The sequence below is a fragment of the Puma concolor genome, chromosome D4 (genome assembly GCF_028749965.1).
Source record: "Puma concolor isolate L17-30 chromosome D4, mPumCon1.1.hap2, whole genome shotgun sequence".
Classification (NCBI taxonomy): domain Eukaryota; kingdom Metazoa; phylum Chordata; class Mammalia; order Carnivora; family Felidae; genus Puma; species Puma concolor.
The window spans coordinates 95,027,178-95,043,138 of record NC_141679.1 but is presented as its reverse complement, the minus strand read 5'-3'; the positions used below and the strand labels follow the sequence as shown (position 1 = coordinate 95,043,138).

At 63.9% G+C, this 15,961-nt stretch overlaps 2 protein-coding genes across 6 annotated transcripts in view; both read left to right on the top strand.

Annotated features, from left to right (window-relative positions):
* EXD3 (exonuclease 3'-5' domain containing 3) overlaps window positions 1–7,611 on the top strand; it is a 79,899-nt gene extending 72,288 nt beyond the window's left edge. For all 5 annotated transcript variants that reach the window (XM_086684611.1, XM_086684610.1, XM_086684612.1 and 2 more), the window contains 3 exons: window positions 5,110–5,203; window positions 6,913–6,951; window positions 7,242–7,611. In XM_086684611.1, coding sequence (XP_086540737.1) covers window positions 5,110–5,203; window positions 6,913–6,951; window positions 7,242–7,525 — 417 coding nt within the window. In that variant the 3' untranslated portion in view covers window positions 7,526–7,611. The remainder of the gene's footprint in view (window positions 1–5,109; window positions 5,204–6,912; window positions 6,952–7,241) is intronic.
* A 5,130-nt stretch (window positions 7,612–12,741) lies between these two features.
* NRARP (NOTCH regulated ankyrin repeat protein) lies at window positions 12,742–14,644 on the top strand. Its single transcript, XM_086684617.1, has one exon. It carries the CDS (start codon window positions 13,105–13,107, stop codon window positions 13,447–13,449), a length of 345 nt encoding a protein of 114 aa, XP_086540743.1. The 5' UTR covers window positions 12,742–13,104; the 3' UTR covers window positions 13,450–14,644.
* Window positions 14,645–15,961: the final 1,317 nt, after the last annotated feature.

Below are 15,961 nucleotides of genomic sequence, written 5' to 3'. Positions count from 1 at the left end.
CTGTCTACAGACTGCTCATACACAGACACACTTCCAGGGTCAGGGGACATGTGAAGTGACTCGCCCTGACACGCCCCGTCACACAGGTCCCTCATCCACACCTTGGAACACCCAGCCACACTCACTCCTGCTCATGCCTCTGTGCTGCTCACGTGCACACACACCCTCAGTGCTCTTGCGCCCTTCATGCCGGAATGCTTATGAGAGAGACGCCTGCAGGGCGCCGGCTTCACACACGTGCCCAGTCATAGCCCCTCGGGGACTCCTGCACCCCACACGCCCCAGTGCCAGTGGCTCCTGACCCCCTAGGGAACCCACACAATGCTGACTGTGCCCAGGCCCTGCTGTGTCTGTGGAGACACTGTCCTGAGCCTACAAAGGGATGGGCCCGTGGGAACTGGCCTTCCCGGGCCTGGGGACAGGGCTGGCGCTGGAGCACGGCCCCTGTAGGGCTGCTGTCCCGGGTCATAGACATCCAGGTTGGAGGCCACCGGCAGGAGGGCCTGCTCCACAGACAGAAGAGCACCAGGGTTGGGTTTGAAAACCTTCCCATGCAGGCCTGTGCATCGGCCCCAGCCACGCACTCCTTGCAGGGCCTGGGTCCTGGCCCTTCTGTCCAGCGTTCGCCCCAGGCCAGCAGGATGGGGTCACATCTCACAGATGCCCTGTGGGCCAGCTGCGGGGAGGGGGCTCCGTCCTCCTGGCCCCTTGTCCCGTCTCCTCTGGGCAATCAGACAACACCCCGTGCCAGGGGCCAGCAGGGTCCTCATGGGCAAAGCTGGCTGATGTGCTTGTCTTGGAGGAGGGCCCCAGCCCCAGCAGTCGTGCTCCCCTCCAGGGCCACATCACCTTTGGGGGCAGATGGCTCAGGGCCCCACGAGGTGCTGCCTGGATGGTGTGGGAGAGGGAGGTGTGGAGCAGACCCAGGCCTCACCGCTTCCTCTGGGGCTTTGTTCCCGCCCCGTCCGGGCAAGGTGTCAGGCCAGTGGCCTTTCATCCCAGCCCTCTGGCCCTGCACCCGGCGCCATTTGTTAGGGTGGCCCTGGGGGCGGTCACGGTGGATGAGCCAGCCTGGGGAGGCCTCAGGACAGCAAGTGTGGACTGTAGGGGGAGGTGGCACTTGGCAGGGACCAAATGGGCAGAAAAGCACCCTGGGAACAGGGATGCTGGTGTCCTGAAGTTGAGACCCTCCAGGGCTCCCACTACCCTGACCGGAGCATCCGAGACACTGGCCGTGTGTAGATGTGCTCAGGAAGGTGCCGGAAACCATTCTCAGTGCCGCGTTGGCTTTTCCCACCAGGCGGTGGGACGAAGTGCTGTTTCTTTTCTTCTGCTTTTTTATGCTTCGCTCTTGTTCCAATTTGCTCTAAATGAGCAAGAAATAGCCCATTACTCTAGAACATGCCACAGCTTCTGAGCCCAGCCCCCACCCGCCCTGCCTGTGGGTCAGAAATCCCCAAACTTGGCCTTCCAGGGCCTGGGCTCCAGAATGACTCCCCCCTCCCCCACTGGGGGTGGGGCCTGCAGGGGTCTGGCAGGGCCCCCGCTTGGAGCCTGGACTGCACTTACCGTCAGGCAGGAGTGAGGTTTCTACAACCCTGCCCCTTGCTCAGAAGGAGGGCACCCAAGTGGCCTGGGCCCACTTCCCAGCTGGAGCCTAAAACTCTCAGCGGTGCCTAGTGCCTACCGAGCTGGGGAAGCAGGGTGGTGTGAACTCCCCAGGCAGCCAGCCTGTGGTGCGGAGCTCAGGTCATGGACCTGGCTGCTGGCTGGGCAGGAGGCCCCACTCACGTCCTTCTTAGGGCGGGGGTCCCTTCTCTGGGGTCCCAGCCTAGGCAGGCCCTGCACCCTTAGGAACACGTGTTCTCTCTCATACCCCATGCCCGGGTGAGTCCCAGGTATGGCTTCTATCCCGCCCTCCTCTCCCCCTCACACCCACCCCCCATTTGCTGAGGCCTGGGGCTCAAGGCTGATGGGGGCCCAAGGGTGTTTACAAGCAACCAACAGGGCTGTGCTGTCCTGGGCCCAGGGAGGGCTGGTCGCCTCTGGAGAGGAACGTGTACAAGGGCCCCTCCGAGCTGCCTGCTGGCCCTGCCCAGCCCGTTCTGTGGCCCTGGCTGGGGCGTGCCCCTCTGCACTCTACACCTGTGTGCCAGCTGTCCGCTGGTTGTGCACAGCAGACACCTGCAGGCATGCTGACCAGGGTTGTGTGTGTGTGGGTGGCCCTGCACCCAGGGCAGGTGGGAACACAGACATTTCCAGGGACGCAGACTTCAGGACAGTTGCTGTGACCTTGCCTGTTGCACAGGTCTTGGGTCTGCTGGCCACGACCACTCCTTGGGCGAGTGTGACTGCGAATCCTGGGTTCAGACCTGAGAGGAGGCCCCGCCCTTGGGCATGGCCCCTCAAAGCCCCCCAGCTCCCCCCTGCCAAGTCTTAGCCTCAGTGGAACGGGCAGGTGTCCCAAGTGCCTGCTATAGCCTCTCATCACACCCCCAAGAAGCCCAGAAAACAGAGCCTCCTGGAGAAGTGGCCAAAGCAGGCCTCTCCTGCCCTCCCCAGGCCCCAGGGAGGGGCAAGGGGCTGCAGAGGGTGGACCAAAAGGTCAAGTCTGCCTAACTCCCAGTCTGTGGGCCCCAGCAGTCCCGATGACCAGTCACTGCTGGCAGCCCAGCCCCTGGGAGGCAACCTCCCCCTTGTGGGCTCAGGTCTCTGGCCGAGACAGTCCCCAGGCGGACAGAGTGCCCTGAGTTGGGACAGCACGGCAAGTGGGTGTTGGCTCCAAGCAGCTGTAAGAGCTGTGGGGACCCGGCACGCAGGTGGACTCCTGGCACCAGGAAGCCACGAGCCTTTCCAGCCCCTCCAGCCCCCGACTCACCTGGCCCTGCCCGCCCAGCCAGGCTCTGGGGCTGGAGGCCCTCCCCGCCCTCAGAATCCCAGACTGAATGGGGGTACACAGAGACCAGGCTGGACTCTCAAGACCATACACCCAGCCCCTGTCCAGGGCCTTCCCCGGGACCCCCGCTGCAGTCTGTCCAGGCCCACTGGCATCCCAGGGCTCGGGTTTGTGTGTCCCCCAAGGGAGAGTAGGCATGGCCCAGACACCACCTGCACATACCCCCTCTCCTAAGGGTCAGCGTGAGGACCCTGGTGTGGGGTCCTCGCTAGCCAAGGGCCCTGTAAGCAAGTTACTCAGCCCCTCAGAAGCCCCCTTCATAATGAAAGGCAATGTCTCCCCCTTTGGTGTCAGGAAGGGTGCTGGGCCATGGGCCCCAAAGAGCAGGGCCTCAGCCTTGTGTGAGGCAGGTGGACCTTGCAGGGGACGGGGACAGGAGACACAGGGAGCCGCTAGGTGCTGGTCCTTCCTGCAGATGGGGAGCACAGGGCAGAGAGGGGGTGAGCATGTAGAACCGGCTTTTCCAGCCGGGGGTGGGGGTGGGACAGGGCCTCCCAGGGCCCTATGGGGTGACGGCAGGGCCCAGCAGTGGGCAGCAGCCGTGGGAAAAGCAGCACCGGTGGTTCCCGAGGGTGGGGCCAGGTCCTTGTGGATGGCACCGGTGGTTTGTCTTCGTGCCGTGACTCAGCGTGAGCTGGCAGTCCCGCCCAGGTGTGTGCATCAGGCCCAGGTCCTGGGAAGGCTCCCACCCCCTCCCACTAATGCAGCATCCCTCTCACACCTACAGGCTCCGTCCCCTGGGGGGGCCTGGGTAGGGGGGGGAGGAGGGCGAACGCGGTTCTCTGTGGTGGGCAGCCCAGGGCAGCGACCACCCTTTCCCCAGCTGGACCTGGAGTGACCACAGGCTAGACCTGCGGCCGGGGCTCCACCTGCACTCCTGCCCAGGAAGGTCCCTGGGTCTGTGACCAGGAGGCCAGGGCCCACGGCAGACTCCCCGTGCCAGAGAGGTGGCCAGGGGACAGGAGGCACCCCCCCCAGAGAGGCAGGAGGAAGGGTCCTGCCGGCACCAGCCCTGCCCCAGCCCCACCCAGGCCTCCCCGAAGAGGTGGCCCCACCCTCCGGCGCCCCCAGGCCCTGGCTCCTGATGCTGGATGCAGTACAGCAAGCTCATGGTGTCGAAAGGCCCATGGGAAAAGGGCGTGTGGGGGCAGGGGGCACCGCCCCTGACGTGGGCACACCCTGAGGCTCCAGGGGCTGGTGGCTGCCACCTACCCACCCACCCCTGGGAGCTGTGTCATTCAGGGCACTGGTCAGGCTCCTCCAGGAGGGGCCCGGGAGTGATCCCATGAGCCCAGATCATGGACCCCTCCTCCCTGTGGCCCCAGAACGCCCCCTCCGACCCTCAGGCCCTGCTCTAGGCTCATCCTCCTCTTACAGGCCGCTCTGATTTGGGGAAGGGCTGTGACTGGCTGTGCATGTGTCCGTGAGCACCTGTGCCCACCTGCCTGGGAACCAGTGGCCCCTCTCACTCTCCCTTGGGCCCTCCTTACCTCATCATGGGGACCCTGGGGTCCTTCACCCTGTCAGTCAGTGGCCATCATGAAGCAACCCTGGGGCAGCTGTGTTGGGAGGACAGGATGGGCCCCAGAAGCCCCTGCCCCCACCCCCAGTGTCACTGCAAGGTCAGCAGGGCCGAGCTGAGTGCCTTCCCAGAGCCATTGCACGTCCTAGACAAGGACCCCAAATAGAAGCAAAAGTGGCTTCCCTCCTGATCCCTTGTAGATGTGGTGCCCCGGGGGCGGGGGGGTGGGGTCAGGCAACAGGCATCATCGAGAAACACGGACACTGAAACGGCCTGGCTGAGGGGCCCGCTGCAAGCCTCTTACCCTGACCCTTTGATGCTGAGCTAGCCCAGGGATGCCCAGGCCTGGTTGTGCCCTCGAGGCTCTGTGATTGGGGCGGACAGCCCAGGTGATGACAGAGGCCCACAGGGTCTCATGAGCCAGAAGAGGCTGCCTAGGGCCCACTAGGATCCAGTGCCGTGCTGGAGGGCTCCCAGGAGGAGGTGTGCCCTGTCCTGCAAGGAGAGGAAGGGATGTGTGCTTTTGTCTCTGTGAAACCCCCTAGCCAGACCCAGAGCTGCAAGGAGCCTGAGGCTGGGGGTGGGAGGTGGGCAGAGCCTCACCCAGCCTCAGCACCCCCTCTGTCCCCAGGCCTGTAACTGTGACCAGTACCTGAAGGTCTCCAAGGACATGATGAAGCAGCTGGTGAGGCTCAGCAGCCGCCCGGAAGGCCCCAGCATCACAGGTATGTTGCCCCATGGGGTTAGGCGTGGGCTCTGTGGGCTCTGTGGACAGTGGCCCAGTTGTGGGGTTAAACTGCAGGGATGACCAGGGAGGTGCCGGCCAGGGGCCGGTGGAAAGACAGAGCTCATGCTGCGCAAAGGTTACAGGCCCAGGAGGCCAGGAAGCTGAGACACTCAGGGCCCCTCTGGGGTGGGGTCCCCCCCCCTCCGGTCACCCTGCCCTTCACACAGAGTGCACACGCACACAGGCATGTGTGCCGGCACGTACCTGTTTGTACACACTTGTGCACACATGTGCACGTGCACAGATGCACATTTGCTTGCACACTGGCACCTGCTAAGCAATCTGAAGGCGGACGATCCCGGACAGACAGGAAGGAGGGCAAACCCCAGATGTCAACCCCCTCAACCGTGGACCCAGCCTCAGTTTCCACCCTTGTAAAACTAGAAACTGGAAGGAGACTTTGAAGTCGCTGGCTGGGGCAGTGAGTGTGCCCTTCCATTCCTATCACCGGCTCCCCCACCCTCTAGAGAGAGGGGCACCAGAGGGAGCCTCGCAGCTCCTCCCCAGGCTCCCGGCTGCTCCTCAGCGGAGGGCAAGGATGGGACGGATAGGAGAGTGTCTTAGTGCTCTCTCCAGGGGGGTCAGCCTGAGGTTGGGCGCCTCTGAGATCCCTTTGCACGGCTCGCCGTGGCTCTCCCGGACGGTGACGTCCCCGCGAGGGTGTTCTTGTTCTTCCGAAACCCCCTGGAAGCTGGGGCTGGAGCTCCTCAGGTGAGCCATAGTGATGGCCTGTGTCCAGCCCCCAGCAGCTCTCAGCTCTCCGCAGTGTGGCCTTGACATGTGCAAGGCCCAGGAAGGGAGGAGCAGAGTACGAGCACTGCCCTCTGCCAGAGCCGCCCCGCCACCGGGCTCCCGGCTCCTCTGAGCCAGCAGCGCTCTGCCCAGAGGCCCACGCCTGTCCTGAGGTGGTGGGTGGCCCTCCTGCGGGCCTGCTGGCATCTCGTGGGCCTCCAGGTAAAGGCTGAGGCCAGACCGACTAGGGCGCGAGAGGGAGACCAGATGGAGGTCATGGCCTCATTGCGTTGCGGGGCGGGGGGGGGGGGGGGGGAGTGCTCATCCATTCAGGCTCTGGCTAAAGTTAATCTGGAGCCATCTGTGGAGAGATGTTTGCCAAGCAAATTAGGGGTAGGACTCTTCCGCCTGCCGGCTAGGACTCCTCAGCCATCACTGCCCTCACGCCTGCACTGGCCCCTCAGCAGCCCGAGGCCTGGCCACCTCCCTGGAGTCTCCTGTGCTCTTAGCGGAGGTAGGGACCCTCTTGCAGAGTCAGAGGTCGCCCTGAGCTCCAGCAGGTCCCCTGGGCCCTGCTGCTATGAAACACAGGCCCTGGCAGTAGCTTATCTTCTCATCACCACGAATGGGATGCCCCCGCCCCCACCGGCCCTTTCTCAGGCCCCCAGTGCCCTAATCGGCCAATCTCACGCCCAGAACTTGTTTCCCAAGGACCTTTGAGCCCCAAGAACATTCCAAGGTGTGAGTTCCCATGGGAGGGGATCAGGCTGGCACCAAAGCTCCTCAGCCCCCTACCCTTTGCCCTTTCTGCTAAGGGTGGGGGGAGAGGCTGGGCACTTGGAGGTGCATTGTGGGCACTGGGGCTGCCAGGACCCACCCTTAGGACAGTCCCTGATGTCCTCAATTGATTGCCAGGTGATGAGGCCACCCAGAGCGAGGACATACAGGAAGCAGGTGAGCCCTGGGACCACCCACTGACAGGGTTTGTTCCTGGCCCAGGAGAGGGGACTGCCCTGAGAGGATGGGCCCGTGCCCTAGGCGAGGGGTAGCGGGCAGGGCCAGTGGGGAGAGAGGGCCAGGGGTCCGTGGGTAAGATGAGGCAGAGCGTTGGGGGGACCAGGCAGTGTAGGGCAGAGGCACCGGAAGGAACAGGGTGGAGGCGAGACCATCCCCGCAGCCCCTCCCACCCCACCCCACCATAAGGCTGAGAGCCCAGAGTGGCCGCCCACCCCCCACCTTTCCAGGCTCAGCCCCAGAGGAGGCCCCCGGGGGCTGTACCTACGACCCACCTTGCCGCTGGCTGGAGGCCGCAGACCTGCGGGCTGGTGCGCCTGCCACACTGGCCAGTGGCACCCGGCTGCAGCTGGCAGGGGTCCCAGAGGGCGTGCTGCGGCGGCCGGGGCTACGCCATTTCTACTGCTGCTCTGGCTGTGGCAAGGTCTTCTGGGAGGGCTCCCACCTGTGCCGCGTCACCTCGCAATTCAGCCAGATCCTGAGCAGCGCCTCCAGCTCCTGGAAGCAGAGCTGAGCCCCCAGGCCCACGGGCCTGCACTGCCCCCTGGGGCATCCACCCACCCACCCCCAGCAATACAGGTAATAAAAGTCCTGACCTGCGTGGGCCTGTGGCCATGGGCTCACTGCACACACCTGGGCCTGGCCCTAGGTGCACCTGTGGCCGTGGACTCATTGCATACACCTGGGCGCCAGCCCCAGGTGCAGAGCTAGGACCGGGGTGGAAGGGATGAAAGTTCTTGCACAAGGTCAGGATGCTCGGACCCCGAGCTGAGAACCGCCTGATACTCGGGAATGAGGCCGACGGAAAGTGGGAAGGACACGCCTGGCAGAGGAAATGGCCTTCACAAAGGCCCGGGGCTGGGACCCAAGCGGCTCCCGTCAGCGGGGCTCAGTGGGGCGGAGGGAGGCGGGGGCACACAGGCCCCCCACGCACTGGGGGCCCACTCCCTTTGCTGCGTTGGTAAATGCCACCCCCCTCTGCCCCACCTTCCTGGGCTCCTCAGACCTTCGGGGAGGCCTCCAGTTCCAGGGAGTGTAGATGGTGGGACCCCGCAGGGCCAGGGCCCTTTAGGCCAGATGTGGCGGGGGTGGGGGTGGGGGGCTTCCTGGGGAACAGGGCCCAGCCCTCTGTGGTGCAAGAGGCAGGGCGGCCACCCTCTAGGAGGGCATCCATTGTGTCTGGAGGGCCATGCCTGGAGGGGAGGCCCACCTCTGCATCTGCTGCCCTCGCCCCCTCACCGGCCAGAGTGTGACCCCACATGGCTTCTTCCCCCCGCCCCAACCCGGTCGAGGTGGCCTCCTCTCATGAAACAGAGTGGCAGCCGAAGCCACAAGGGGGCCCTGCACATGAGAGCGTCCACCCTCACAACTGCAGGAAACAGCCACTGCTCCACCTACTCTCTGGGAAACTGAGGCGCAGGCGCCCGTTGCCAGCACCCGAGGGCCCCGGGCACCGGTGCCAGGTGGGCGGGGAGAGGGGCCTAGACTGCATCTTGCCCTGGCCGCCTCCTCCTGGCTCACTCCCTAGGAATGTGCCCCCCCCCCCACCCCCCACATCCCTTTCCTGTCCTTCCTGCCTTGAGCGGAAACCAGCTCAGATTTGGCCCGGGAACCCAGGCGGAAGCCTCAGGGCCAGGGAGCCCGGGGGGGCGGGGCGGGGCTGCCGCCTCTGCCCAGAGCGGGTGCACCTGCAGGCCCAGGTGTGACGGCCTCAGGTACCAGGTGGGTGCTGGCAGTGCCAGGCCTACCTCTGCCCCCGCCTGGGCTGGGGGTCAGGCCCAAGAGTATGAGGCTGGGGGCTCATGCTGAATGCCATGCACCCATCCTGCCACACTGCCCATCATTTCCTTGGGGCCAGCCGGACCAGATGCTACTGCACAGATGGAGGGAGGGACTCGGAGACTCAGGACAGGACCGGGCTGAGCAGGGGCACCGTGTCAGGGCCAAGCGTGCAACCCTGGCTTCCCCCACCCTTCGGTCACTGCTGAGCCCGAGGGCCACGTGGGGCTGTGGGGGCGAGCAGACACCCCACCAGGGCTCGGGACCTTCTGTGATCGGGGTGCTGCTTCCGAGAGCCAGACCAGTGGCCCGCGTCCTGTCCTGGGAGGCAGCCCTGACCACGCTCCTCCCCTAGTAAGGTCAGGAGGAAACCGCCAGGGGTGCCGGCCCCACTGCCCAACCCAGCTGCTTCCTGAAGACTCTGGAGACTCTGTTCTGACCCAAGGCCCTGGTGGTGGTTGCAGCTGGTCCTCAACACAAGGAGGCCAGAGCCAGGAACCAGCACGGGGGAGACAGGAGACCACGTGTCCTTCCTGTCCCTCCAGGCAGGCCCGGCCCCAGCACCCCACTGCCCCGCGCACCCTCTAGAGGGAGAAGAGGGCGACTGCGTGGGGCCTCTTTCCCAGTGTGCCCCTCACAGCTACACGCGTACCGTCCAGCCTACCTTCCCACCTCCCCACCCCTCTGCTGCCCAGACTGGCCGTGTCCCCCCGGAAACCCTCCCAGGCTCACGTACTCGCTGCCCAGCCCAGCCCAGCCCCACGGCAACCCCATCCTAGGCCCCAGCCCCCGACCCCTGGTGCTGAGCCATCAGGAGGTCAGCCCAAAAAGCCTTCTGAGGCCCCAGGACTGCCTCAGGCCCCCTCCCAGGCTAGGGGTCAGGCACCACGCCGACAGGGTGGGCTACGGCCCTAGTGCCAGGCCGTGCCCTAAGCGGCCGCGCAGTGATTGTCTGCCACAGTTCCTGCCCCGGGCGTCCTTCCTCCGCTCTGGCCGAGGGCTGAGTGTTTGTTATTTGATCTCTATCCTCTCTCGGCCCTTCTACCAGGTGTCTGGGCTGCTGGGAAGAAACACTCTCCTCTTTCCCACGCTCCCCGACACATTTTAATGAATTAGCTGGAAGCCCCGCCCCCACTGCCCGCCTGCCTGCTCACCCTCCCTCCCCCGCCTAGTGCCTTTAAGGTGGCCGCAGGCCTTGGCCCAGCTCTGGCCAGCCGCCTCTTCTGCGCTGTCCTCCCCAGGCCGCTCCACCCAGACCTTCCCAGCCCATATCCCAGAATGCTCCCCAGACCGCTCCACCCCTGCCCACATTGCTCCCCTCCCCCAATACCCACTGCTGTGAGCCTCTAAAGGAAGGGGGTCCCCAGAGAAAGAAGGGGGCCCTCTCCAACTCTGGCCTCCACCCACCACGGCCCTTCAGGGTGGCACTCCTGGGCCAGCATCCTTGGAGCCAACGGGGAGAAGGACGGGGTCCTGCCGCATGGTCAGGGTCGAGTCTGTCCCCCCAGACCCCAGGTCAGGGATTTCTCACTCAGAGCCAGCGAACTGCTTATCTATACAACACCACCAAGAAACCCCACCCACACCGGAGAGGGGCTTCTCTGGGCCGCAGGGCGGGGCCTGGCTTCCCCATTCCCTCCAAGGCATTTGGAACAAATGTCCTCCTTTTGGACCATTCCTTCAGCAAACACTGAAGAAGAGCTTACTGGGAGCCAGTGCCCTGCAAGCCCCTCTTCCCCTCCTGTCCTCAAATGGGGCAACTCCCAGGGTGTGGACCACAGCGGCTCAGACCAGAAATACCCTCCCAGCCACGGCACGGCCACGGGAATCCCATCGGCTCCCCAGAGATAGTGTGACTGTCACCCGAACCCCACAGTGGCAGACCTGGCTACACCTGTCTGACCCTCACGCCGAGCCCTGGGTGGGGCAGGAGGCAACATCAGGCTAGACTCCTGTGGCCGCTCTGTCCCTGCCGGGGGCACCCAAGCCACCGATTTCATGGCCCATGGTGGTGGCCGTGCATTCCCACACTGAGCTCACAGGGCCCCTTTGTCTGCCCACCCCGAAGCCTGCGCGGGTGTCAAAGGGACATTTCACCCCCGGGCTCTGCTCCCGGGCCCTACAGGGTCTCCAGATGCCCTTCTTCAGGTCAGGGGACCTGAACCCACCTGCGCTGGGGCCTATGAACCCCCCACCTTCTGGGGATAGCCCTGGGCACTGTCCAGAGGTAAATACAGGCCCCAGGGGACAGGGCCTATGCCCTCTTCCCTGATGCTGGGAAGATGCAGGGAAGGGGGTGCTGGAGGTGGTCAGGGCCCCGCCCTCGAGGGGTTCACAGTCCAGCAGGCTCCCTTACTGGGCCCAGGGACCCCATCTGGCAAGATGAGTGGGGCAAGGGAGGGGCTGTTGACACCGGCACCCCACCCCCACCCCCACCAGGTCACAACCTCAGCTGAACCTAGCGCAGGGCCTGGTTCAGGACTCCTGCCTCAGGCCAGGGCTTACCCACCTACACTGTGGGGAGCTCCTGGTGGGAGCAAGACTGAGCAGAAGAGCTGGACCACCAGCCAGACCACCAGCCTCGGGAAGACCAGAGGGAGGGACTCGGGGAGCTCTGGCTGCCAGGAGGACCCCGAGAGAGTCCACAACGGTCAGGTCTGAGGGCAGCTGGCCAGAGGCAGCCAGCCCTGGGGTGGCCTTACCCAGTTTTTCCTGTGATTCTGCTGTGACTCGTTCCAGAGCACAGAGCGAGATGGGGGGCACACACCCACCCACATATGTCTCCAAACATGGGGCACACCAGGCAGGTGCCCACGGGAGCCCATCCCCAAACAAGGCCTGACAGGGGGGGACTCCCGGGCTGAGGCCCAGGGCCGCCTCCTCGGGAATTTCCAGCCCGCTTCGGAAGGAATTGAAGTTCCTGTGTGCTGCCCTGCCGCCCTGGGCCTACTGCTCCGAGAGTCATTCCTGCTCGATTTGCAGCCACCAGAGCCCAGCTATAAACTGTAAAATCCTAATGAGGAAATCTGGCGGGAGTATTAGAATGTCAATAAAAAATGGGTTTACAGATTGGAAATGAGTCATTTCTGGGCTTTCTTTCGGTCCTTGGTGCCCTACCTGGGGCTGCTCACCTGGCCAGGCCTTGCCTGTCCCTAGTCGTGCTGATGGAGGTGGCCCAGGAGAGGGAAGCAGGCCCTGAGGTCCGGCCGACTGACCTCCCCCCCTTGGAGGGGCTTCTGAGCACCTCCAGCCCCCAGCTTCCTCCTGTAAAGACCCTGCTTCGTCAGGGTGGGACCTCAGGGTTTGGCTCCTCACGCTTGTCAGGTTGGGGGCAAAACACGGGGTGACCCAGGCCGCCAGAGGAGCAGCCCTCGTTCGGGAAAGACCGCGTGGCCCAGGTCACACGCCCGAGCTGTTCGTGGACTCGTCACCCGCGTGGACTTCGTGTCCTGGGGGCCAGGCTGAGCCAGTCTTGTCGCTGCGCACCCAGCCCGCGAGGAACGCAGAGGGTCTGCGGCCCGCACTCCGGAAGCGCGGAGTGAGACCCGGGCTCTCTACCCGGGCCTCCCGGGTCTGAAATGTCAGCGAACCCCCACCACGGGTAGGCCGCCCTTCGGTGCACCTCGGGGTTGCGCTCGGCCGGAGATCGGGCCTGGGTCTGTCCGCGGAGGGAGCTTGGAATTCCCCGAGTGGCAGAAAGGGGAGTAGGCGGGACGACCGCGGAGATGCGGAGAGCCCGGGGGTGCGGAGAGCAAGGACCCCCCGCTACGGCCACCTGGCCCCCTGCCGGCGACCAGCGCCCCCTGCCGCGAAGCGCGCTACCGCCCAGGCACGCCCCGCCCCCGCCCCGCCCCCACGTGGGCGCCGCCCAATCATCCGGTCGCCGGCGCGCGCGTCACGGGCGCCCTATTGTTATGCAAATATAAAGGGAGTAAAAGGCGCCCCGGCGCGGCGGGCGGGCGGGCGAGAGTGTAGCTGCGCGTGGGGAGGCGCGTGGGACCCGCGTGGGAGCCGCAGCGAGCAGGGACCCGGAACGCGCGGCGCCGCCGCCGGGCCCGCCGGCCCCCGCGAGCGCAGTGCCCGCCCCCGTCGCCCGCTCGCCCGGGCGCGGCTGGATGCGGCGGGGGCCCCGCGGCGGCGGCCCCCGGCCCCCAGAGCCCGGAACGCCCAGGGGCGGCGTGCGGGGCCCGGGGGCGCCGCGCCCTCCATGCGCCGAGGCGCGCCCCGAGACAGCCGGGGGCCCGCGCCGCAGCCGCCGCCGCCGCCGCCCGCGCTGAGCCCCGGCGCGGCCCGCGGCCCGCGCCCGGAGGCAGCATGAGCCAGGCCGAGCTGTCCACCTGCTCGGCGCCGCAGACGCAGCGCATCTTCCAGGAGGCCGTGCGCAAGGGCAACACGCAGGAGCTGCAGTCGCTGCTGCAGAACATGACCAACTGCGAGTTCAACGTGAACTCGTTCGGGCCTGAGGGCCAGACGGCGCTGCACCAGTCGGTCATCGACGGCAACCTGGAGCTCGTGAAGCTGCTGGTCAAGTTCGGCGCCGACATCCGCCTGGCCAACCGCGACGGCTGGAGCGCGCTGCACATCGCCGCGTTCGGCGGCCACCAGGACATCGTGCTCTATCTCATCACCAAGGCCAAGTACGCGGGCAGCGGCCGGTGATGCCTGCCCGGACCCGGACGCGGGCCTCGAGCGTGTCGTCTGCTGTACCTTCCCGCCAACTACCTCGGTGCGCACCGGGCCCCCGGGCCCCGCGGCCACAACGAGTCTGGCGCGCGCGTCCGCGCCCACGGGGGCCGCGCGGCGCCCGCTGCCAGGGGTCGACGCCCCCGCGCGGCCGCCCGGACCCGGGCCGAGGGCTTCCCACGGCCCCCGCCCTCCGCCTCGCGGTGGTGGTGGGGGGGGAGGTGGGGGCGGGGCGCGGGCTGCAGCCCCTTTGAAATTTGAGTCTCGCTACCAGCAAGTTTGGAGTCCCGAGACACCGGATCCTCCGGTCAAAATGTTTTCTCCCGAAGGTGGAAGGCGGGCGGCGGGGACGCCGGGCTCGGGGCGCTCCGCCGCCCGCAGGACCCGCGGCCGAAGCCCGCAGTCGCCCAGGGGCCACGGCGGGGCGTTTCCGGCCCGGACGCGCGACGGTGGAGACGCTCCGCTGTTCTTAGGGTTCTAAACTATTTATCATGTGTGTGTATATTTGTGGGTGAAGTTTGTGCGCCTGAATTTTTTTGTTTGGAAAATATTGTGCGTGGTCAATGTGGTTATAGGGGGGAAGATACATTTTTTTTTTCTTAGTCTTAAAACTAAAAACTTGAGTCTGTCATTTCTTGGTTGCACTGAAAACACCGCCCAGCCTGATGGTTTTCCCGTGCAGGTCCCTCTCCCTGCTTCTCACTCTCTCCCCTCCTCCTCCTCCTCCCCCCCCCCCCCCCCCCGCGTACCCCCTCTCCTCTCCCTCCTGACACACAGGCACACAATTTTGGGAAGCCCCGGGGCTCCCTCTCCCCTCTCCCGTGAGAGAGGCCACCATCCCCCGAACCTGCTGGCTTTGCGAAGTTTCCTCGGGAGCACGGGTGCTCGGGTGTGGCGGTGATGGGGGCGGGAGGGGTCCTACCTTTTCTAGTGAGTTCTATTATAGTTAGTAGGTCGCACACTTTTTTAAAAAAGTAAATGGATTTGCCACATTTGAATGTCATAACATTTATGACAGAATATAAAATATTAACATATTTTAAGCCAAGTTTTAGGTGTATGTTTTGAATCTTGGTTATAAACCCAATTTTAAAGGGCGTTGTATCCAGCGTTGTGAAGGCAACAGTGTACCCATATTTATATTTTTATAAAATACCTATAAGACTGTGAATCTCTTGTGCTAATTGCTGAGTAAGTTGAAGGACTGTTTGGCCCCTTCTTCAGTCTCCCGGAGCTTCAAGGACCCGATTCGAATCCAAAAACCCTGTCATGGGGGGAGGGGCCGCGCGGGGACCTGGGCTGGAGGCGGTGCTTCCGCGTCACTTTCGGTCCCGAAAGGCGCCCTTCCTGGTCTCCGAGGTTCCTATTTTCTATGCAACCCCACACCCCTTGTTGTTTTGATCCTGAGAAATAAAAGGGAGGCTGAATTATTCAAATTTAAATGAGGCTTCCCCTGGGTAGAAGTGCCGCTGACCCTCCGTGCAGAAATGGGGAGCGCTTGAGGACACAGGTGGGTGGAGGCCCTTTGCGCGCGGCCGGTCACACTCGGGCGTCATCTGGGGCTTTTTATAAAACCTTGTGTGAGCAGAATATATTGATAATGTCAGTGAAACAAGCAGACATTGAAACTGAGGCACAGATTACTCCAAAAGGAGTTTTTCTGTATATTTTTTCTAGATGCAAATACCTTTTTAATTATGTTAATTAATGTTAAGACTTTCTAGGCTTATATGGAAGCTGTGTGTGGGTCCTGGTATGATCACTTCTAACTGGATAAAGTCTGCAGCACATTCCTGAGTGTACGATATAGACTTGTAGCCCAGCATGAAAAATTTATGAATAAATTTTTCATTGATTTTTTTTATTAAAAAAAAAAAAGTTTGTTGGTTTTTCTTAGTCTTGGCACCCAGGAGGAGGGTCAGGCTGCAACCTGCTAGTTGTGGGTGCCATCTACACAAAGCTTGGCTTGTTTTCACTGAAGACAGCCTGGTGAACTGGTCCGCCGCAAACCGGGACTTAGGAGGTGCCAGGGGTGGACCCTCTTCCGCCCGGGGTGGGGGGAGGGGGGACCTAGGCCACCCTGAGTGCGCCCAGAACCAGCCCTCAAACCTTTTCCTCTGCTCCCTGGCAAAGCAGCCGAGGCCTTTTGCATGGAAGGTTCTCGAAGCTCTTCCCAACCCCTAGCCAGCCTGACGTGCCACAGGTCCTGGGAAGGACCAGGCCCCACCCCTGCCCACCACCACCTTCTTTTGCTGTGGGCTCATGCTGGACCACCTGCTGCGCAGAACGGGTATTTCTTTTAATTTGCGGGAACACCACAGTTGCTCTCTCCTGACAAAAGGCCAGTTTCTCCTCTCCGTCCCCTGGTGGCATCTGGGAGCTGAGCTGGGGAAGCCCCTGGAGCCGGCCGGTCCTCGAAGAGCACAGACCCCAAGTTGGACTTGGTGTCAGCCAGCGTCCCTGTGTGCGTGAGGAGAGCTCAGAGCAG

Excerpts from the sequence above, each read along its gene's own strand:
- NRARP (XM_086684617.1), top strand. The coding sequence starts at position 13,105 with ATGAGCCAGGCCGAGCTGTCCACCTGCTCGGCGCCGCAGACGCAGCGC.